The 24,458-nt window shown below is 39.6% G+C and overlaps 2 protein-coding genes across 2 annotated transcripts; both read right to left on the reverse strand.

Annotated features, from left to right (window-relative positions):
- Positions 1–387: 387 nt before the first annotated feature.
- LOC122416175 (A disintegrin and metalloproteinase with thrombospondin motifs 5-like) lies at positions 388–4,182 on the reverse strand. Its single transcript, XM_043428901.1, has 13 exons — positions 3,901–4,182; positions 3,603–3,820; positions 3,389–3,484; positions 3,086–3,278; positions 2,896–3,007; positions 2,476–2,599; positions 2,231–2,382; positions 1,934–1,980; positions 1,653–1,791; positions 1,213–1,365; positions 913–1,039; positions 674–784; positions 388–585 (listed from the first exon to the last, which is right to left on the reverse strand). Exons 1-13 carry the CDS (start codon positions 4,037–4,039, stop codon positions 541–543), a joined length of 1,656 nt encoding a protein of 551 aa, XP_043284836.1. The 5' UTR covers positions 4,040–4,182; the 3' UTR covers positions 388–540.
- Positions 4,183–4,684: 502 nt separating this feature from the next.
- LOC122416182 (A disintegrin and metalloproteinase with thrombospondin motifs 16-like) lies at positions 4,685–8,556 on the reverse strand. The gene is made up of 13 exons (XM_043428914.1): positions 8,283–8,556; positions 7,986–8,203; positions 7,792–7,887; positions 7,481–7,682; positions 7,289–7,400; positions 6,902–7,025; positions 6,655–6,809; positions 6,527–6,573; positions 6,305–6,440; positions 6,059–6,211; positions 5,257–5,383; positions 5,025–5,135; positions 4,685–4,944 (listed from the first exon to the last, which is right to left on the reverse strand). Exons 1-13 carry the CDS (start codon positions 8,413–8,415, stop codon positions 4,909–4,911), a joined length of 1,650 nt encoding a protein of 549 aa, XP_043284849.1. The 5' UTR covers positions 8,416–8,556; the 3' UTR covers positions 4,685–4,908.
- Between the last annotated feature and the right edge of the window lie 15,902 nt (positions 8,557–24,458).

A 24,458-nucleotide genomic window follows, 5' to 3' on the forward strand; every position in this document is an offset into this window, starting at 1 on the left:
TCAAATGAAATACGCTATTCCTAATTTCCCCTTTAGCGAGGTGTGTACATTATTTTGTACAAACAGTAATGGCCGAATCCGTTTAACTCCAAGGTTTTCGTCGTCATTCAATTCCCATTGGGGTTGCGAATATACCATCCCAATACGGATTTCATTATGCATTCAAAATATGATCCACGTGTTCGCCAAGCGTTTAGGGCAATCGTATATCTGCTATGGATGTATGTATACGTATGCATATATTGGCATCCTCGGAGTAGGGTCTTTGCATATACGTTTTACGTGCACGCTCTGTTTGCTCGCAATTCGTACGGTACATGAACTCAGGGTTAGGATCACGATTTTTGATGGATATTTTGTGGGATTTGTTGGAATGATGACAATGCCTACGATGAAAATGCTATTTTATTGGATTTTTTTTTCACCGGCAGATAATTCTTGCGTGGACTTGTGCAATCAACTGTTTAATATTCCAAAAACAACGAATGATGATATTGAAAAAAGAGCTTTTATCATTGTTAGAGCGATGAATGCGTCACGTCAGTCTTTTCTCTCTTTTACACAAGCTCGGTTCGCGTCGCATATCTGGAAAAGGACAGTCGATTATTTTTTTTCTCCTCGTCAATGTACCAAACAGTTTTTATCATGAAAAAATCGTTATATTTTCACGAACCTTGCCCTCTCCGCATTCGGTACCAGGCAAAGTCTGCCATGCGTCGGCGACACATTCCTCGGAGTTTGCGGCTTTACAACCTTTTACAAAACAAAATGGCAAGTTGGGAACCTGCGCCGAAAAATTCGAAGCGGAATTATGGATCAGAAAATATTTGACATTGCGTAAGTACACGAAATACATTAAATTCGTAGAAATTAGTCGAGAATTTTTTCTTGCTTTTTCCGTTTAAATCATACCTTGCATCCGCTCTCCATACCAGAATTTCTGCATTGGCCAGCCAACGTCAACCATCTACCTGGTAAAACTTCGCCTTTGGTGCGAGCCCAAAGTGGTACGTTGTCCAAACATTCCGATTCTCTGGATCTGTTGGTTTGTAATGGTAAAATGATTTTTCTCAGATATCGACATCGTTGTACAAAATTTGAAAGAAAAAAAGTACTTCATTCTTTGCTTGATAATTAAAATTAGTAATCCGATATTGCGAAGTTATAATCGGTGTGAGAAAATTTCTACATTCAATTTCTACATCTCTCTACCTGAAATATTCTTGGAAATATCTCTTGCTGCATTTAGACCACTTGAAACCGTGTTGAGTGAGCTGTGCGGCTGGGGTCATTGCATAACCTTCTTCCATATCACACTCATTTCTACCACCATATTCATAGCCCTCATCATGATGAACGCCAAATCTGTCATATATTCAGAAATATCGAAATGCTTCAACAACAAATAATGTAAAGATTGATTGAATATAATTATGCCTCAGACAATGTCTCTGAGGCTTTACGTTTCTAAAATGTCTAAAATAATAACAAAATAATCGGTTTTTCTTAAACGTATCAAATAATTAACACTAAGATTTTTAGAGAACGCTTAAAAATCCAAAACTCATAGAAAATAAAAGTAAAAATAAAAATAGTGAAAAAACAAAGAGTAAGATGAAAATGGATTTGATAGTAGTTCAAGGTAGACTTACAAGTGGGCTGCTTCATGAACGGCAGTCGTAACACCAGCGTAATTCCATTTGTAATGTAAAACTCCCGTAGACCTTATGGCTTTGTGCTGTCTAGGGCGTTGGGTTTCTTGACGACAAGCAGCGTTCAATACGGCAACACCTAAAATTATCAGAAATTTAAGCAAATTTCTGCAAACATTTTTAGCAGCTGAGGGGAACGGCTGTGTGCATAGTTTTAATTGAAAGTGTTTGAGAGCCATGAAAGAGGTAAAAAAAATCATGGAAAATTTGTACAAATTTACCTAGAACACCTTGACACGGATCAGTCTTCTCGGCACATAAATTTGCTCTGAAAATATACATTGAAAAACATGCTATCAGGTTATTTTGGAAAGATTTGGGGGAGGAGGGTACAAGATTTTGAAATCCAACAACGTTTGATTCGCTAGAGCACGAAAAATGTCGGATTTTTCGAAATTTCTTTCCATACATTCTCAGTGCTCAGTCCATAAAACGTATTTGAATTAATTTCGTTTGGATTTTTTCTTCAGGTTCTCTGTGACCAGTGATCATTTTATATTTTATTATCGTACACTCACGTCGTCATTCCCATAACGATGTCATAGTGTTTGAAAGGAAACCTCACTTGCTCGTTGTAAAAGTAAGTTCCTGTCCTGTTCAATATATCGTTTACATTAGGAATGAAATTTTCCGACGCATCCTCGGAGATATAAGGTGTCGCTGTGTCATCCTGTCATGAGACAATCGAGAAAAAAAACATTGCTCAATAAATAATAAAAACGTGAAGGCTCTTAAGGCTAAATCTAGATTCGTGGAGACTCACAGCACCAATGATGATGCCGGCTATGTTAAGGCGCACTTTTGGCTGAGTCAATTCTGCATAAACCATATCAGCTGCGTTCCAAAAAGCCAAAATAAATCTGAGTGTCTGAGTGATGCTACGATTTCTGCAAAATTCAATAGAAACCACAATTTATTATTTCTCACTCTCTCCTTCTCATTTATTTAAAAATCACAATCTGTTATGCACTATAAAAAAAAACTTTGTTGTTTTCATAAGTGACAAATTTTGTTGGGTTCAAAAAGCCAAGCATTGACGACCACTATTCAATTTTTAGCAACATATTGTACTGTTTATTTCAAGTAGTTTTCATTCAGGATTAAATTGCTGTCGTAAGTCCAGTATTACATTTATATTTTGAGAGTTGCCATATTTTACTAGGAATGATATGGAATATCTTACCTAATTGCGTTATGATCAAGGATAAGCAAAATTTCAGGGTAAACGACTGTCGGAAGCTCTTTCCTTCGCTGACCAAGTCTCCTTTTAACTCTGTAGAGCTCCATCGGATCATCTGTATTCGGAGAATGAAAAATTGAAATGCAAACAAACCCAAACAAAGTGTCAACATATCAAATGTTAAGTAATTCACCAGCAATGCCCCTCTTGACATATTTCGAAGGGGATTCGACTTTGAAAACCGCAAAGTAACTCGTCTCATCAGCATTCACATCCTCAATGGACCTCTTGTATTTTGGCGTATGCACAACGCCAATCTGGAGCTGTTCCGTCTTCAACCTCTTGGGTAAAGATTTTATTGCGAAATTTGGACCCACTACTCCCTCCTGGAATATTGATTACCGAAGCGCAGGTGCAATGAGAAAATCGCTCCACTTTTTTTCCACTCGAAGAACTAGCCTGGCCCAAAACACCATTTTAAATTGTCGACACTTACGAACTCGGGTCCAACTTTTGGGTCCATGTAAACGACTATAGCTGCCTGATTTGCGTGATCATGGTACATTCCAAACTCGCCGATGTCCGTTAGTGCCTGTGAAATCGTGAATCGTGACGAGCTGCAAATTCTGATTGATGCTTTCGTCGAGCTTTTGCACAATAACTTTTCGCTGTAAAAATCGCAAGTTAAAACAAATTCACTGTGATCTCACATTCGGTAGAGGCTCGTAGCGGATACCGTGGTAGGCTTTTTCGTCCGTAATCGCCGACAATACGGGTGTGTATTTGCTCGCCAAGTACCCCCCGCTCGGTTTGAATTTCAAGGCAACTTTGGTACCGTTCAAAGTGAGTGACATTTTGATCTCGTTGTCAGCATTCCGTCTTCGTCTCAACTCAGGCAACGTGATTGGGAATACTTCGTAGTCTGGAACTACAAGCAGCGGAGCGCATCCGCGATAACATTCACAGCTTTAAGCATCATTACGATCGACTCGAATTTATCGTACTCACTCGAATCGGCCGCAGTACCAAAAGTCTCGAAAATTTCAGCGGAACTCATCTGCTCGTGAATATTCGACAAAAAAGCCCCAGCGGGATCGACCATAATCTCGACCAAACCAAGAAAGAAAATTCCCCAAATGACGGTCATTTTTTCATGCGTCAATACACTAATATGGCGAGAAAGAAAAAAAAATTTGAAAGAGTATAAAAACGAAATTCAGTTATCGCCTCCAACGAGGTCTTCGTTCACAGAAATATCTTGTAACAGTGCATGAAAGTTAGAATCAAACTGCAAATAAATAAGTAAGGCTCAGAATCCTTGGAAACAAATTTAAAAAAAGAACGAGCTCTTCCTCTAGCATATAAAACGGTTTAAAAATACCGGAAAACCATTTAAAATTTTCCAGAGCCACATAACTAAGGAGATATTAAGTGTCTGCACTACAAACGAGCATATAAATACATGGATGTAGGTGGAAATGAAACGTGTCGTAAAAACGCACACAAAACATTGCGACACTTCAAGATTAATGCGGCACTTCTCGAACACCGTGCAACTCTTTTATTTTCACTTGACAAGTGGCCTTCGTTTTATCAAACAAAAACTTCACAATTCTCAAACGTTGAAAAATATGGTCGAATAGTCAATTCGCCATTTACTACGTTTATGGTAGTAATTTCGTTGTTGAAGTGGCATACGGAAGTTTTTTTGGTACCACGCTTCCTGCCGGTATTCGAAATTCAAATATTTTGGGCTTGGAGGAATTTTATTGTTGAGGAAGTCGAAAACGCATTAAAAATTGAAAGCTTTTATTGTTACAATATTCGACTCGATTTTACGAACATTTGAATCATAAATTATTCCACTTCAATTCTTTCCATGAAAATTTTGTTTATTTTTTCCCCACATTCGACTCAATTGACTCGTCATCGTCTTCGATAAACATACAAAAAAGTTGTAGTTTGTTTTCATCAAACTGCTCACAACGTCGACTCGAAGCCCAAGTGTGTTTCCTCTTAATTTTTCACACAGAGCCTTTTCGAGTTGCAAAACTGTAAAGATAAATGAATTTATTTAAAACTCGAATTTTAGCCATTTATCAACTTGGAAGACGATCATTTTTCCTGAGAACCTTGTTATCACCACATTTGGTGCCTAGCAAAGTTTGCCACTGATTAGGAACGCATTCATCGGAACCTTCAGCTTTGCAGCCTTTTACATAACAAATCGGCACGTTCGGAACCTGGGTTCGAAAAATTAAATCTGTCAAAATTCATGTTGAAGTACGAGTTGGTAATCTGTGTAATCACGAGAACCATGTCCACAGACTTTAGTACTTTTTTTTTGTAAATGAAACTACGCACCTCGCACCCCTTTTCCATACCGTCATTCCTGCATTGTCCGTGCAGTGTTAACCATCTACCCGGTAATATTTCAGCGACGGGTTTCATCCACAATGGCGTGTTGTCCAAACATCCCGAATCTGCTGAACTATCGGCTCATATTATTAGAACGAGTTCAGAAGACAATCGGGAGTTATGACGTTCAGAAAAAAAATCACTTGACATGAGAAAAAATAAGAAAACTTTCATACAATAACGACGAACGATCGACCCATTTGTTTGACTTAATTGTTTGACATAAATATCAGGTGGAGGGGAAAAAGTTTTTTGGTCTTGACGATTCGCACACGGAGAGAATTAAATTTGAAAAATTACCTTCCAGTCACGATAGTGCAGTGACGAGCTACAATTCATGATATTATTATGGGAAAGAAATTGAATTTTCCTATAAAAAAATAATATTCATTGTTCACAGTAGAAACTTTTACGGAAGTATTTAGTAAATTTTGACGTTACAGTGAATTTTCCGTACGAATGTTTATGCTAGGATGCGGCTATACTGGGGACATTGTAGGGCTATCTTGTCGCTATATCGGCCTATTTCCCCATTGTTTTTATATGCTCAGCCCTTTGTTGAAGTGTGTAAATCACCGTTTCAGTGTGCTATGGAATTCGGAAAAGAGTAATCGAAACTTGCCCTATAAAATGTACTAAACGTTTTGTAAATTTTAGTATTTGCAATGTTTACTGTTATAAAACTGAAAATTGGGCAAAATATTGAAAATTTTACGTTGCGTTACAACGACGGGAAATTCTAACTCACGAAAAGTATTTGCGAAAATCGTCGATGCTGCATCTGGACCATTTGAAACCATGACGGATGTATTCCGTCGCTGGTGTCATGGCGTAACCATCATCCAAGTTGCAGCGATTGCGCCCTCCATATTTGAAGCCTATATCGTGATGAACCCCGAATCTGCGCCGTGCGCATAAAAACAGTATTGCGAAATGCATTTAACGAATTAACAAAAATTGGTGAAGAAATTTTTCTTTTACAATCGAAACCTACAAATGAGCTGCTTCGTGAGCGGCCGTTATGACACCACCGTAATTCCAATCGAAATGGAAAATTCCTGTTGACCAAATGGCCTTCGACTTTTGTGCGTATTCGTGCAACGTACAAGCAGCTTCAATCGTAGCCACTCCTGGAGTGATTCAAATAAAAAATGAAAATAAATTCAAACTAAAAATAAATTTTCATGTATTTTGTACTCGAATCGCCTCGATTTACCTAAGTAAACTGTACACGGATCGCTCCCCTTCTCACACATTGTTGCCCTAGTAATAAAAACAAATCATTAAGTTAGCCAATCTCCAATGCTATAATTCGCCGTAATTTGATTTTATTGCGAATCTTACGTCGTCATTGCCATCACCATGTCGTAATGCCTGAAAGGAAATCTGGCATGTTCCTTGTAGAAATAGGCGCCGATTTTCTTCAAGAGTTTTCCTTCCGCATTCACAATGAATTTGTCCGATGCATTTTCGGTGATGTAAGGAGTTGCGTTGTCGTCCTATCACGAGAGAAGTAGGCGGAACTCACATTCCATTTGCACGATCTAACCAATACTTTTTCATACTGCAAAAAGGTTTCTCGAAAACTCACCGCAGCAACAATAATGCCGGCAATATTGAGACGCACTTTCGGTCTACTCAACGATGCATAAGTCATGTCAACTCCGTTCCAAAAAGCCAAGACAAATCTGAGGACCTGAGTCATCGTATGGTTTCTACAAGCATTAAAAACGAATCGTATTTCCCTCAGACTAACATATTCTTTATACTTCACCAATCCTGCACACTTTTTTTGTATTTTTAATATAATTGCATGCATTTGGCAAAAAAAAAACAGATAACAAACCCTTCACGAAGAGTTTATTGAACTTTTTACCCGAGCCAGTTGGCCAGGAAGTGAGACAATTTTGAAAAAGCATCATACGAAAATTTGTAGAAAATCGCGCACATTGAAATTCGGTTTTACGTGGATTTTTACCTCAAGGCATTATGATCGAGAACGAGCAAAATTTCAGGATATACAACTGGCGGAGCATACTGTCGGCACCCGCGATAGGCTTTTTTAACACGGTAAAACTCAGCTGGATTCACTGTTCAAAGTAAGTGAAAAACACTGATATCAGAAAAGCGAATGAAAGTACGAAGACGCAAATTTATGAATAAAACTCACCCGCTGCGCTTCGCTTGGCATTCTTCGGTGGAGGCTCGACCGCGAAAACAGCGTAATAACTCGTTTCTTCTTCCACGTTGAATTCTCCCATCGATCTTTTCGAAACCGGTCTCTCGATCACGTGTTCTCCAACTTTGAGGACTTCGTTCACTAATCGCTTCGGTAGAGATTTTATTGCAAAGGATTGCGTCACGATTCCTTCCTGTTTTTCGAAGGAAAGTATTGAACGTCAACAAATTCAAACACACGAAATTCAACATTATTTGTCTCAGAGCCAGAGACTGTCGATGAATTTATAATGCGATGCTCACCATAATCAATCCATGTTCAGGATCCTTATACACTACCACAGCCGCGTCTTTGCTCAGATCGTGGAACATTCTGAATTCACCGATATCCGTTAGTGCCTGAAAAAATATTTTTGCAAGAAGATCCAATTTCGTTTGATGAAAGCTTTTCAATAAAAAGTGGCAATGAAAATGAAAGAATGCAGAGGTCCACTCACATTGGGTTGGGGCTCGTAGCGAATACTGTTGTAGGCCTTGGGATCAGAAATCGCTAACCAAACGGGAGTGTACTTACTCGCCAAGTGGCCCTCCGTAGATTTCAATTTCAAGTCAACTTTTGTGCCATTAAGTTCAAACGACATTCTAAATTCTTTGTCAACGTTTCGTTTTCGCCTCATCCCAGGCAACGTGACCTCGAATACTTGATAGTCTGGAACTACGAATCGAGTTTTCCTCGTTGCATCAATAATTGCACGAAATTTAATCACAAGCCGCTCATTATCGATCATACTTACTTGAATCGGAACCAAAAGTCTCGAAAATCTCAGCTGACGTCATCTGCTCATGAATATTTGAAGAAAAAGCACTGGTAGCGATAGCCAGGATACCCAGTAAATTGAGGAAACGTATAATGGATTTTAAAACCATTTTCTGATGCTTAATAATAGTGAGACGAAAAGAAAAATTCTCTCAAATGTCCATAAACTTGTGGAATTTTCGTACAAAGAAACTTTAGCAAGCAAACACTTGTTTGAATATTTGTTAAAACCCGAAGAAGAAATAGCGAGTTTTTCTTCTCTTATATTCGTCCCGCGGTCGTAAAGCACGACAGGAAATTCTGAGATCCACATTTTCCGTATTTCTGCGACATTTAATGCCGCACTTGCGAAACGATCATTATTCTCATTCAATATGATTTGAAGTAGCTCCATTTTTCTGAAAATGTCGTGAACCTCAATCACCAGGAAGTGCAATTTTACACCCTTAAGATTCGCAGCGCTTCCAGTATCAAATAATCTGCTTAAGGAGTTTCGGTACAGGCGATACAATGTTGCCATGCTAATCCATGCTAAAAAAATTAAAAAATTCAAAAAGTTCAGAATTTTATAAAATTTGGTGAACATATTCTTTAGTGCCAAATTTGACTATACAAATTTTTTAAGATTTTTCTTCTACACAGTTATCGAGTAATTGATCACTAAAGTTCACGTGTATAAGCATAGCGTTTCCATATATATAGGTATACATTCCGAGCATAAGAAATCTGCTTTAATGCGTAATTACTCGATAACTAAGTAGAAGAAAATTTTGAAAAAATTTGTGTTTTCGCACTTGATGTTGAAGAACATTATCACCAAATTTGATCAATTTCTTAACATTTAGACTTTTGTACCGAAACTCCATGGTTTATTAGCAGGTTCATCGTATTGCGAGTGCGTTTATTTCGAATTCGCGGTTTTCGGACTCAACCCTGAAAAAGCTGTGGCGAGTTTGTTTTCTCATTACAGCAAATAATCTTTCGCGTTTTTCTGGAACAACGCGATCGCAAATTTTCGTCTCAATTTTCCATACGATTTTCAACAATTTCAATATGCTTCGAGAAAGTTTGTCAGTCCGAAGGATCCGAGGAATGCGTCTCGAGTAAAATCCAAACGTTTCTGGGACCGAAATGTGGTGACCGTTAATGACAAAGCGTTTCTTGTCACCGTGCATCCGTCAAGGAACTTTCATCAATGAATAGCAGAACTAATTGGGTCTCGATTTCGAAATCTGTAGCTCCGGAATGCAACTGCGAAAAAGATTGAAGACACGACCGGACGGTTGTTAATTTAATTTAATGTTAATTAACGAATTTCAGTAGGATTAAATAAATAATAGTTCGTCGAATTGTTGGGCGAGGTTGTTCAATATGAATTTTTGTACCATTGGGCTCCGTACATTTACGAGCCCTAACGCTCACTCCAAAGGGTAATAATTAAGTTATAATCGGCCGGGATGGTATGAGGTAGCGATATATATATTTCTTGGGAGTGATATATTGAGTACTCGGTGAGAATAGTGCCGGAACGTTGGAGCTATCAATTCGGATGGCGAAGAGGGGGGGGGGGGGGGGCGGTATGCATGCAAATTCGCTCCTTCTCTTTCTGCCTCCTACTTTTTCTCTCGTTCCATCTCACCGGCCTAGTCGTAGCTCTCCCATATTCGTCGACCAGTAGATATATATATTCCCATAAAATTGGCGAATTATTCCGTCGCGTGAGCCACGACAATGGGAGATTGAAAAAACGAGAGGCATTCGACGCCGAGCGGAACAATGCGCGAAGAGAGGAGGATTCCCTCGAATGTGTTGGGACGGCGTGTAAAAATGGCATAAAGCTGCGTTCTCAATGGTGGCCACCGTCATAGAAATTACGTGAGCTTTTCTGTCTCTCGCTTCCTGTCTTTTCCTCTCTCTCTCTCTCTCTCTCTCTCTCTCTGTTCCACTCTTTGTGAATGCAATGACGAGAACAAGCAAGATTTTTTTTCCACCATTATCGTCGGGCTATCTCTATGTCGATATATGTATAATCCATCATCGCACGCTTAGTTCCGTTTTTCGGAGGCTTCTCCAGCGCGAGCAGTTTCCTCCCAGCCCTAGGAACGAGCAGGAATCGATCCGTCATTCGATTTCGTCTCGTTGCGTCAGCCCGTGTTCGGTGCTCGCAGCGCATCGAGCACGAAATCGTTTCATCCTACATATTCCAATGAAATTTCAAATTGACCTTCACCGTACGAATAGACAGTGCACCATATCGAAATTTAACTGTTACGGCCTTTTCTACGTCCCCTTTCAAACAGATATCCTAATCATTCGACGAAATTGTGAACTATCATTGGTCCTCCAGCGTGTTTGGGTCGCGGCACCTCTGACACTTTGTCATTCGTTTATGGCCATTATTAAATACGGACATCTGAATTGATCGATCTATATTTTCGAAGAGGTCGTCACTCGGATTAATAAAAAACGAACTTTATGGCGGTTCTACTTCGACAGCACTGGACCGCTTTAAGGGCAGACCTGCCTCAATTTTCAAGGTCAGACGAAACTATACCGAATATATTTTCTCACTCACTCGCTACCCCGCATCATGGCAATTAGCTTTCCAGCTTCCGTGAAGAGATGAACGCCTCAAGCCAAATATTTTAAAACAAACCCAAAACTCCGATTTTCTCGAAATATTGCAAAGTTTCAAAATTTTATAGAAAATTCTCGAGCGCAAAATCTCGAGAAGAAAACGGGGCTCCATCCGTACGGATATTATAGAAAATCGTGTCTGTCATCGACAGAGCGTGTTACCCTCACCGATCAATTTGTCATAATAGCGCAACTAGATCGATCGGAAAAGATGCTCGTTGTGCAAGGCTCTGATGACGACAATGAGCCAGCCTTTTTTCGGAGACACTCGCTAATGATAGAGATTCGTTCAGCTTCGCGGCATTTTTCGTAAATCGTTGCGATCGTGACCTGTGTCATACTGTTACAGTTATTCAGAGTATTCTGAATCTGGATCACGTCTCTCTCTCTCTCTCTCTCTCTCTCTCTCTTTCCTCCTAGAAATGGTACGTTAAAAATATGTCTTGCTACTGAAATACTTTGTGAACGAGAAGGCAGCTGGCATTTACGAGGTAATAATACTCAATGCGTCACAAATACTCATATATACGTGACTGCATGAGCATTGTACGTATTTGAATATAGTATGCGGGCGCGAGAGCAGCGATCGCTCAAACATATCCGAGACAGACATTTCCTGAAAAACCGTGTCGATTCAGACAGTATCGGAGATCTCTGATTTTCACGGATAAATTTATTTCTACGTAAATTGAAAATTATTTTTCTCCGTTGATAACGTAATTTTAGGAATCATTTTTGTTTCATTGAGAAGCTTACACAGAGTTTCAATGGGTATATTGACTGACACGCATATCAAATTTTAGAGTTCGTCTCATTGGTTATTTAGATAAACGTGTTTAAATATGAAAAAAAACATGCAGGGGTATAGGAACCATGCATAAAAAATCGTTTATCTTTCCATAGAACGAATGAACGCTTCTTACAAAGTTTATGAAAAAATACACAATAACAATGAAGTATACAATGAAGGTTTGGAAAAAAATTCGAGACGATTGTCTTACCAGTAATAAAGATATATTACTTTAAAGATTGAACGAAATCGGTAAAATGAGCACTTGTAATTTTGCTTATTTCAGTATTTTGTTTCTTCTTGGCTTGACCCATTTCTGTCATAGCCTTCTGTCTTTTTATTAGCACTTTTTTCTTTATTCATTTCCCTTTGTGTTTTTCCTTTGCGCTATCTCTAAAGCGATTTTTCACATAAAAACTGTAGTATTTTAGCCAGGGACGAATGAAATTTCGGGTCCGGTCAGTGATGAATCCCCGATTGATTAAAGGCTTGTAATTTCATTCGCCAAAATATAAGTTGAAAAAATGTATTTAAAATTTTGAATTAATAACTCTGACATTAATTTAGAGCGATAATATCTTTAAATAGGAAGTAAAAATCGACTCAATTTAGACACCCATAAAATACGATCCTACGGGCATGATCTACCTTAAGAATCTGCATGAGAGTCACTTGTTCGGGTCATAAACGAGGCGAAATGAATTTGATCATAGCTATAAATAGTTGTCATGAAATAATAACAGTTGCGTTCGTGGACATGTATAATTCGTCTCACCGACCACGAGAAATGGAAAAGCGAGAGAACAAGAGAGAGAGAGAGAGAGGAAAAAAGACAGAAATTGGAGCACAGTTTCCCAAAATTTTCGGTTCGTCGGACCGGGATGAGTTTCCCGTGAGATGCGGTACAGCAATCCTCCCCCACTCCAAATTTCGCACCCTGACGCGCAGCGTGCGTAATATTCCCTAACAGTAGCGACGCGTATATATATATATATATATACACACCCAACATGCATGCATATAGCGTGTGGCTCAACAGCCTCTCCGCTCTGTGGAGAATGCTTCGAGGCCGCAAAAGTTCGCGCTTAATATTATTAAATCGTCGAGGGACAATAGCGGATAGCAAATTTGTGGCACGAGGCGTTTAAGCGATTTTAATCAAATTTCACGCCAGATTTTTTTAATAATATGATAATAATGTGAAATGAAAGAAAATACTGCACCAAGGATTATCATTCGGTCACGCAGATTTCAGCCTCCATCCATTTGGCTCGAGCTCGGTAATATCTTCCCCCTTTTCAGTCGCTAGCCCTTCACTATCCACCTCATCCTGCTCGGTTCATTGTCTTTTCACACTCTCTCATTCTTCTTTTTCTTCTTCTTTCTCTCACTCTTTCCCTCTTTCGCTCACTTCGTGCCTTTATTCACATATATAGCTAGGGCAAGAAATCTACATCCACAAAACCTGATTATCCATACCCAATTTCAATATTAACGATAAAAAAGTTATTTATATTTGATCTACTTTGATCTGAATATTCAATGAAAATCTTCTATCTCGAGTCTCGACTGGAACGTCATAAAATGATTATCATCTCAGAGGATAATGACGAAATTTTCGAAGAATTTTTAAAAACTGACGTTGGCTCAACTTTGACGTCGTATTTTTGAGATTCTTCTTGATTATTTCTACTCTTTATGTATACGCCTAGATTCAAGACCATCGATCAGAAAATTTCTGTAGTGATTCTCCTCTTAAAAAAATCCAAATTTCTGGAAATGATATTTGAGTAATCATTTTTGAGAATACACTCAATATCAGTGGCAGTCAAACGAGCGAAGTGTAATTGCTCCTGGTGAAAGGTCGAAAACCAATAAATATTTCTAGATAATCATTCATTAAAACAAAAAAGCCGTTGCTTAAAACGATACAATCGAAATAACTTTGACGGGGTTTCCTTGAAACTCATCATTTGCTACAGATTTTATTATTAGGTCCCAGCGTCGCGCATATTGGAGAGAACTTGTGCAGCTTTTAACCATTGTCCATTATGAAAGGAGTGATGCCCTTAGAACACGGTAACTATTATGGGTTAGAGAATGGGAACGTTTTACGCTCGGTAAAGCACGCTCCGTAAGTTTTTGAGGGATTAAATTGGGGTCCACCCCGACGAAGTGGCTGTGGGGCTGAGAATGGATGGGCCCGAGGACACGGTGCCTCTCCCGATGTCAACCAGTTTGGGTGTTACGTTTGGGTGGTCTTGTCCTGCTTTCTTCCCACTTTTATATATATCATGTGCCAAAGGGTGTCACTCGATCCTTGACTGTTCAGTCGAAGGGTTCGTGTATACCTTTTACTAAGTATCCGAGTTTTTAACGCCTCCTTAAACACCACGTGTGAGATAATTCATTGAAAAGGTTCAAGCCTCGTTCCGGGGTTGAGAATCTTCAATTGGTAATCGTCATCGCTCTTCGTCGTTCGAAACAACGCACTCGTCGTAATTTATGCACCCAATTCTTAGCGAGGCTCTTAATTAATTGGTATTACAGTTTATTGGAGCATCAGAAAGCACGACGTTACATGATAATGAAGGGCGAGAGTCGCTGGAATACGAAAGGAGACTAACGCAGTTGGAGAAACACTGCTTCAGAAGATTTTTATTCCTTTTATTTTTTTAATAGAGTTGAAAACACATCAAACTTGACAAATCGTAAAAGAGTTTCGAAAGAATTTTTCTTAAAATTCAATATTATTTCTTTAGTGAAATTGGAGAGAGATCGTCGTTGCTTACGAAAATGCATTCATAGGCTACGTTCGCTCCAAAATAGAGCCCTTTCGGGGCCCCGAACTATTTAATTGTCACAAGTGCCGCGTGTGTTTGTGCACGAGCTTCATGAAAAATGATGATCGCCCGTAAGGCACGAATCGAACACATCGTCGAGGTAAAACGTCATCACAAAAAGGCATGTCCCTCTCGTGAGGATAAAAACGATTTTTTATTCCCCAGACAAATTGAGGGACGGATCGAAGGGCGATGTGCGAGGAGTGAGAGAAACGAAAGGAGAAGAATAAAAAAAGGCATGGAAAGCCACGATTATTGTCATTAACGCCGATGGGTCTCGAAATATGCCGCGAAGGGGCATGATGATGCGCGCACCTATGTATGTGCAGCGGAGAAAAAAAACCTGCAGTTAGCCATCCGTTCGAGGATAGCTTGAAGTATCAATCTCTTGACGGGGTGCGGATATGTATTTTTCAAAAAAATTCTCAACCCGCGTGCTCGTTCTCGCTGAATATAATGCTCCAATAGTTAATGCTGAACCATTAGTCAAACGTCGCGGGTACGTGAACACGAAAGAGAAATTTCGATTTTAAATCGCTACATTTATCATGCAAGCAGACGCATATGACACCATTCTGATTTTATTTTATATTCTCGCTCTCGCGGACTCGAGCCATTATATATATCCGGCGACATACACATATATATTTACGTCTCGTTTTGCCCACTTTTCGCTCGCGCATTATCTTGCTCGGTAGCAACCCTTTTTCCGCCCAACGACCTATCAACGTACAACGCTATTGCACGTACATATACGAGCATTATATACCGGATCGTTTCGTGGCTGGTACGCTGGTTACACGGCAAACTATTGGGAATTTCGCTCAACAAATAGCACGATATGTAGCCGGGATCTTCCTGGCTTTTTGACCGTGGCTCACCGAATGTGCACACGTGTTTATAATTCACAGTGATTCGATCATTCGAAAGCTGTTCACGGGCATTGGGGCATATTTGAAAATCGCAAGAATTCGGAACTCCAAAAAAGCGCGTAATTTCAAGAATTGTTGGGATCCTCTGAAACGAGTCGATTTGTAAATGTTGCAATTGAGGCTGGGCGTAAAATAATTGGAGTCGACGCACGTGTTCTTTTTATTTTGTTAATGCCTTACATAATACGTCCAGTGCCTAAAATGCGCTAAAAGAAAAACTGTTGTTAGAAGATATAGCAATAGAAATTAATCAAAATCATTTTTACACATTGTTTATTAGTATTTAGACTGTGTAAAAAGATTTATTTCATTTTTTTTTCAAAAATTACAACATAAAAAAATCACGTTTCCCGAAGCGTTATGAAAAAAAAAGTTGCTCCACGGTCTGCATCATTTCTTCTTGAAATGTTGATAGATCTGCGAAACGTAAAAAAATTCTTGTTAAATAAAATTGTAGTTATAGTCTGTCGAGCCGGATTTTCGAAATTCGAAAAATTTAGCAATTTACGGCAGTTTAAAAAAAAAGTGTGCATCCTGTGTCATAAATGTCACACTTCAATTAAGTTTATAACATTTTTTAATCGCAATACCAAAAATCCGACTCGACAGACTATAAAGAAAACAATTTCGAATATTTCAAAAAAAAAACATCAAAAACTATTAAAAACTGTATGAGTTATCATGCAGACCGTGCCGGAAAAAGTTGCTTTGAGAAAAACGCATTTTACGTTTCAAGTGAGCATCAGTTTGATCAGGCCCTCTCCTTGGGCAGTCACGTTTTCTATAATAACCTTCGATCTGTAGGGAATTTCTACAATCGACTTTCACAGAAATACGCCTAAAACCATAGAAAATAGTAATCTGTAAAAAAAACGATTTTTAGAAAATTCTTGGCGTATGCAAGGCCTTAAATACGATAGAAGTTATTTATTGCTAAATTATATGAAAAATACTGTAAAGTGTTTTACATAGATTTTGTACACTTTGAGTTTGAGTAGTTTTTGATTTGCAATTGTACATGCCTTTATAGTTTTTGGATACAATTTTAGAGCACGTTTTTGCTTTTACTTTTATACGATTCAACGATATGTGAACTCTAAACAGGAAAACTGAGCTTTATAAGAAAACCAATAGAAAGCATGCTGGTCGCTCATCGTTCTCAATCTAGATAAGCTAAATTGCATTACTGCCGCCAGTAAAAAATGTTTTAAAAATATTTTCTACAAAAGTTTGATTTTACCGAAGTTACTCTTCACTTCATTCGACCATATTCGTGTGAAATTTCAATGGGCACGTACTATTCAGCGATGGTATCGAACGACCGTTCAATTATATCCGAGAGAGGGAAGTGAAAACCACCAACGATCGCCAACCCTTGGAATACGTACGGTTATTTTGGTCTAACTACTCATGTACCTAATCTAAAAGCCATACTTGTCCCATAAACAAGGCGTCAGCATTGATGCAACTTTGCGGGAGTTTGGTACACGACGTCGAATCTTCAAAAAGAAAATATCCCGAGGGGTTGTGAAAAATAAATACTCAGGGGCTTCGTAATGTCAGCGTACAGTGTTCGGTTAGCGTCAATGGGCGCTCGTAAATTTTCTTCGCGATTTGCGCCCCTCATATTTTCATCTCTTCAGCAATATCGACTGGATCCTATTATGGACCTTTTTAGGTACGTGCCTCCAAGGGATTCCAGGTATCCGGGCAAGATCTCGATCAAAAGAGAACGCGAAAGACCTTCTGAAAGTTCAACTTCCTCAAGTAGAAATTCCAAAGCCTTTTAACCATCAAAATGAATGTCGAGAGCTATCTATTCGAGTCAGAAATGAAAGTTTACTTGAAACTTTATTTGATCACGCAAATATATACGTAATAATCCATGCACTGATTGTACTAACGTACTAATATGCCAATAAACCGTCTAATACGATGCGTGCAGCAAACACGAGCGTATATTATCGTCTACCTGATGATACGTTGCATATCAGAAGCGAGAATACATAAACGGTTCTCTGTACGGCACGTTCTCGAATTCCCTAAAGGCCAAACCAAGTGTGCATGCTTCAGAGAACCGATATTGGGGGGAGGGAAACAAACGTGGGGGAAAGCCATCCTTGCCAGATTTACCGCTTTGTGGTTCCATTAAGAGATTCTCAATTAGGAACGCATGCAACAAATTAATTAACGGAGTGCGGATTAAGGTACGCGAACACTAATTTCGTTGAGAGGATAAGCGATCTCCGTGCATATCTGGAGAAAGATGCAGACGAAGGAAAATCCTTCGAAATAATACTTACTTCCGGAATTCTCCTTTTACACTTAGATGACCATCTTATTTTTGACATTGATCTACGAGAGTGGCTCGAGAATGGTCGTGGAGTATTAAAGTCGATCGCTGATCGGGTGTCGCGTTGCTGCAAGCTGAATAAATGTTCCTTCGAATGCAGCTGAAAAAATCTTCAGCCAATTTTCAGCAAGAGGATTTTAGAAAGTGTCTCGAAAAAAAGCATGATTTTACATGACCGAGCTCATTCTCCATTGAAATTATACACTGAATGAAAATTATTGACTCGATAAAAATCGATGTTGAGAGTTTTGTATGTGGAACTATCATTTTTCTCGCGGTCTAAATAAACTTGTAGTTTGATCGAAAACGAGCCATGTTCGTTCGATGATTTTTTACGTTGAGGCAATCAAAGTCTTGGCCGCCCTCCAAAATGCGACATTTCGTTCCTCCAATAACTTTTTTCTCAATGTGCAGACGATCGGGTAACAGTATTCGCGGGGTTCGCGAGCAACAGCTCGTTTTTCGACGCAGCATGTTAAAATTAAGCGAATACACGACCAGTGCTAAGCGAACTAGCTGCGTCGATGTCGCAAGCACCAGCACGGCTTGTCCAACCCATTTGATTTATTTCAATCGAACCGTGAATTACCGAAGCCCCGATGCCAGAGTGGCGATGCACTCTGATACTCGCAAATGTGTGTATATTTTGGACTGAGCTCTCGCGTTATTTTGCTGTGTACGCATCTTCCAGATTCTCATTTTTTATCCCTCCTTTGCGCCTTGTTTGGTGCCGCACAAACTCTATTCTCCGACGGTCTTGAATCGAACGGAGAAGCGCAAAATCACAGTTAGGAACCCCAAAAACCCAAACGCCTGATCGCATTGCGTGCTCGAGCGGAAACACGATTTATGGGATGCAAATTGAATGTGTGCTCGGGACAAAACCCTCAAACACTTTCGTACGAGCCTCAATATTCTCGATGAAAAATCTATCAAGGATCAAACGTTGTGTACATAAATATATTTGTCAGCGTATCTACCGATGGTCGCTGCACGCTTATTCTCTCCTCGTTCTTCGAACAATAAGCCTTTTTATATAATTTATTTATATAATAAAAAATCTTTATTAGCTTTTGTGCAAAGTGACAATTTGTTGCAAGGCTGTTGCAATGAATGTTTTTTCAACATGAGGCTCAATCGAGCTTCCACAATTGCGAGCACAATCATCTCTTCAAATATACAAGTAAATCAACCCTGCAATCCGGATCTTCCACTTGACGAATTCCTTCTCGGGAACTCTTGAAAAAATGAAAGTCTCAAAATTGTCATATCCGAGTACCCAAGAAAAAAGTTCGCACTGTCCTTTTCCTAATAATTGCGGCGTCGAGCAGCTGTCCTCGATAAATTTGATCGAATTTCGGGAACGAAGTTTTTACCATTTTATATTGAATCGCTTAAAAACGTGTAACAGTTTTTTCTCGTACTCGGGAAAATGACAATTAGATTTTAAAGACCGAACAAAATTTATTTATTTATTTGGTTATTTTTATCTTTCACGACACAATAAAAAAGGAAAATATCTTTTTATCTTCGTTTCTGATAATCGCTTTGAAGTCCTTTCCGTCTCATCGGACCTATTTCATCGATCGTTCGATTTTTAATGACTAAATTCCACGATCTAGCTCGACTCGCGGAAATTCGGAGGGAGGGGGGGGGGAATCGCGTCGAGAAAAAATATTTGATTCGATATACGTTGAAATTGAGATAGAATTTTCCATATATAATTGGGTAGCTATGAATCGCAAGCAAAGACAATTCTTCACCCCCACTTTATCCTTCGATAAAATGTGCAGCCTGGGATAATTCGATCGCAGCTGAGTGTGATTAATCATTCTGAATATAATAAGAAATTCTCTGTTTATATTTTTGCATCATGACACACATCTCCAAAAGGGAAATTTGCATTCTTTTCCACAATATATAACGATCATCCTCGTTAATCTGCATCGAATACTCTGCCTGACGATTCGACGTGGCTCATTAAGGTCCCGGGAGCGTCTATTGTGCGCGATGGATATTTATGCCTTTCGGACTGACTCGAATCCTCGAGGAATGAATGCACATGTACATGGTCTTATACGCTCACATCGTAGGACACATATGCTTCCATATATGCAGCAAACACCCCTTTTTCGTCCCGAATATACACTGCTTGCGAAACGAGGGCGCTCGGCGCGCGTACCGTGTCGAGAGACTTAAGAGTGACACAAAGTTCCCGGCTGACGATTATTCACGCTGTCGTCCAAATGCCCGTGCGATAAACATAATCTGTACGATCCCTCGGCGCACGAAATTTAACAGATTTCGTATGTGCGCAAACGCCGTTATGGCTAATCTTATTACTTATTTAAGGCGCTTTTTTTGTCACAGAATATTGCCGCAGAAGAAATTTACTCGGCTCTGAATTCGTGAGCGATTTAAATGAATTTTGAAAAATCGAATTCTCGTGATTCATTTGAATGTTGTACCTTTGACGTTGAGACTTATTACGTCCTCGGTAATGAATCTGAAATGGATCGAGCATCGATCATTTTTATGCGAATTTTCCAACTTTTGCCTGGTAAGTCATACACGAAACGATTTTCTTAATAAAGTCTTGAAATTTACACAGAGTTTCAATGGGTAGTTGGCTGACACGCATATCAAATTTTAAAAGGTTCGTCTTATTGGTTATTTAGATAAACGTGTTTAAATATTTAAAAAAACACACAGGGGTATAGGGATTATGCGTAAATAATCGTTTATCTTTCCATAGAACGAATAAACGCTTTTTACGAAGTTTATGAAAAAAGTACACAATAACAATGAAGTATATAATGAAGGTTTGGAAAAAAATTCGAGACGATTGTCTTACCAGTAATAAAGATATATTACCTTAAAGATTGAACGAAATCGGTAAAATGAGCACTTGTAATTTTGCTTATTTCAGTATTTTGTTTCTTCTTGGCTTGACCCATTTCTGTCATAGCCTTCTGTCTTTTCATTAACACTTTTTTCTTTATCCATTTCCCTTTGTGTTTTTCCTTTGCGCTCTCTAAAGCGATTTTTTAGATAAAAAACTACAGTATTTTAGCCAGAGACAAATGAAATTTCGGGTCCGGTCAGTGATGAATCCCCGATTGATTGATGGCTTGTAATTTCATTCGCCAAATGATAAGTTGAAAAAATAGATTAAAAATTTTGAATTAATAACTCTGACATTAATTTAGAGCGATAATATTTTTAATTAGGAAGTAAAAATCGACTCGATTTAGACACCCATAAAATACGATCCTACGAGCATGATCTGCCTTAAAGAAACGATTGGTCGCCGATATTTTTGGAGTTCTTTGGGGATATTGTTACAGTTTGTGAATCTGTGGTTCTCAGGCTATGTCGAGGGTTAATGTGGCTAATCTCAAGGGTGAAATCATTCTGTTTACCTGCCCTGCGGATGAATTCAAACGGGATTCTAAAATACCATAAACAAGCTATTAATATCATTCAAATAACATAAAAGGTGTAAAATGCTGATCTTCGGGACGTCGAATATATTGGTGCCCCTGGACAAATTTGTCGCCGCGGCGTTGTTGTGACAGTAGACAAGGGGTGTGTTTTGGGGTTTAAGCATTTGTGTGCAGCAAGCGACATATTCACCCCTCGCCGTTGGGCCTGTGTTGAATTCGAGGCATTACAAAGGTAATACGCTGTGTAAAACGAGAGCACCAAAACGGTAAATGCCTGACTCGTCGATCGGACAAATGAGGGTTATTAATTTTCAACTGACGCTTCATACGAAAAAAATTGCGGATCAATCGTTTCACACTCTTCATGAGATAGTTTTACTTTTAGATCGGCCAAGAATTTACCATCAAATGTGTGACGATGTTGCGATCGCGAACGTGTTGCAATATTATCCAAAAATTGGTTGATACGCTCGATGTGTTCGAATAATGGCGAATTATAACCGAAACGAAGTTCGAATATGATTCTACGATATGGAAAAGTCGTGAGGTGAAATAAAAACACAAATATTATGAGAGTGGAAAGAAATAGCACCAGCCATTCGAATTTCGTGACTATTTAATAGTTTTTTGTACTTTTTACAAACATCACGAAGCACCGACCTATTGGGGTTTTAGGAGCGGATATTTCAAGGCATAAAATAACGATTTTGCTTCAGTACAGTTGAAAGGAGTGCAGCATTAAAAAATGGCAGCAGCGTATCAACATATTTTCATTGCATAATTCGCACTCAATCAGTCGTAGTGAAGTTGAACGGGAAAAGCGAAAGAAAACAAGGCGCGAGCCTCCGCGGAATTAACTTCACCGAATGGAAAAAAGCTCAAAAGCACGAGGCAAAAAAGTGGAGGGAAGCGAGTGAACAATTTAAAGATTCAATTAATTCCACCGCGAATTCCATACATAAAGCAAACGCGCGGGAGTCGAGTAATAGAGTGTACACGCTGAAGAAAAAAAACGAAGAATTACGAAGTCGGGGTCCCTGCTGGATTATTGTTCTCGTTGGCGGTGTAGTGTATTAAACCCGTAAGGTAAAGAGGGTGGGTGGGATTCGAATTGCACACAGTGTGGGTGTATGTGCCAACACGGAAAAGCACACCAGTCAGCGTTGAGCCGCTACGGTCGCTGCTGTGCTCTGAAGAATTCTCTTTCTCCAGCTCCCTCCTTCCTCTATCGCCTCTCTGCCTCGCTCTCCCTACGAGCTCTCTTTCTCTTTCGAGAAAAAGAGAGTACCGGTGCACGCGGGAGAGAACAGATTTATATTTGAAATTAGATTAAGCTTCTGCGCTTGAAAGCTATATAAACGCCCCCCTCCATCGTCGCGTAGCTGCTGCCGTTTTCATTCCGTATATACACGTACACACTCGGCTTTGTATATATATAGGCACGGCTACCATACCCCTTCGCTTTTCTCAGCGCAATTCCGCACAAGGAGCGACTCGATAAACCAGCAACTACTCGCTTTCACTCTTTCCTCGCGTTTTCTCTCGTCCCCTTTTTCCGCTCCACTCCTCCACTTCACTCATTCTATCCCGTTCTTATAACCATCTCTCCATTTTATTTAATCTAGCTCAATTGTAGTTTTTTCTTTTTCCTCCTCTTTCTACCACTTTGTTCGCCTCAGTCAAACGGAGACCGTCTTTTTCAAGCTTTTTTCTCTCCCCTAATCGAGAATTATAGCGATTCGAGAGTTGCCAGCCAAAGTTTCTAAACTACTTTCACTCTGCTGCTTAAAAATCATATATTGAGAATTGTGAGAATAGCAATAACTGGAGAATTAGATACCGCGTCGGAGTCGCATCGAAAGTTTCATTTCCATGCAGACATTCGATATGAGCAAATGAAAACGTTCCGACGATTCATTTGCTGCACAAAGTGCCAGTCTTTCGACTACCGCTTCTCAACTCTCTTTCCATCCCTTTCTCTTTCGCTCTTTTAATAATCGCGAAAAAGCACAAACGTCCACTACCCTTATGGCTTTCTTACAGCGTGTCCCATACACGCATGTCCGCACTCATACAGAGGCAAGAATAAACGACGAGTAGAAAGAAGACTCGTCGAACCATAGTTGTTGCGAGGGGAAAAGGTTTTTATTTTGCTCTCTAGGTTCGTATTCAACCCAGCATTTGGTCTCTCCTCTCTGGCAAAGCAAAAAGCTCTCTCACTCATACCAGCAGGGATCGCGTCGAGGGTCCCCGCGGTACAGTTCTTCAGGGGGTTTTCACTGCCGAGCAAGGTTTTGACTGCGAGCTCGTTCCTCACTTTTTCTTTGCCTTTCCGAATTCTCCCTCCGTTCGAGAGTGCACCTCGTTCTCGTTTTTTCTGATCTTTCTTCCACCGGCTCGATTCAAGCGGCCTCCGTGTGCTCCTGGAATGGAATAATGCGTGCGTGTGTGTGTGTGTGTGTGTGTGTGGAAACGCCGAAAGATTCTTGTGAACGAAAATCGCAAAGGAACGTCGGTCGATAAAAAATAGAGGAAAAGTGGCACGATGAGGAAGGAGAGATTGAAGGATAAAAAAGGGCGAGCGAGAGTCTGACTGAAAGGAAGATAGAATCAGAGATCCACGCTCGTAAAAGAGCCACCGCGTATATGCACGAGCGCGGATGCTCATGCATACGCGGAACAGATACGCGAGCAGGGCACGACGTATGATATGCATGAAAAATCAAAAGCCCCTGATTCACAGAAACAGACGAGGCGCATTGTACTACAGATATCCTGTCGGAAGAACCTGGCAAGCCGCGTACGAGCACGAATACGGTGAACGACAAAGGCCAGGATTCTCCGGACGAGAGGAAAATGCTTGTACATATAGAAATGTTATTTCCGGATGGCACTACTGAGCACAGAAAGAGAAGCAAACGCAAAGGAAAACCTCATACAATTTTCCACTTCAGCGTTCGTATTTCAAGGTCGACTTCTCCGTGCTCGATCCTCGAACATATTTTTCATCGATCATCGTGAAATATTTCTATACGTTACGAGATCGAAGTTTTCCAATCCATTGTGACGCATCCCAGGAAACCAGCTTATATTTATAGCTAAAATTCTGCATAAAATTTTCGCTCACGAAGACACTGACGGGTACAGTGCTC

This window comes from Venturia canescens, chromosome 1 (genome assembly GCF_019457755.1).
Source record: "Venturia canescens isolate UGA chromosome 1, ASM1945775v1, whole genome shotgun sequence".
NCBI lineage: Eukaryota > Metazoa > Arthropoda > Insecta > Hymenoptera > Ichneumonidae > Venturia > Venturia canescens.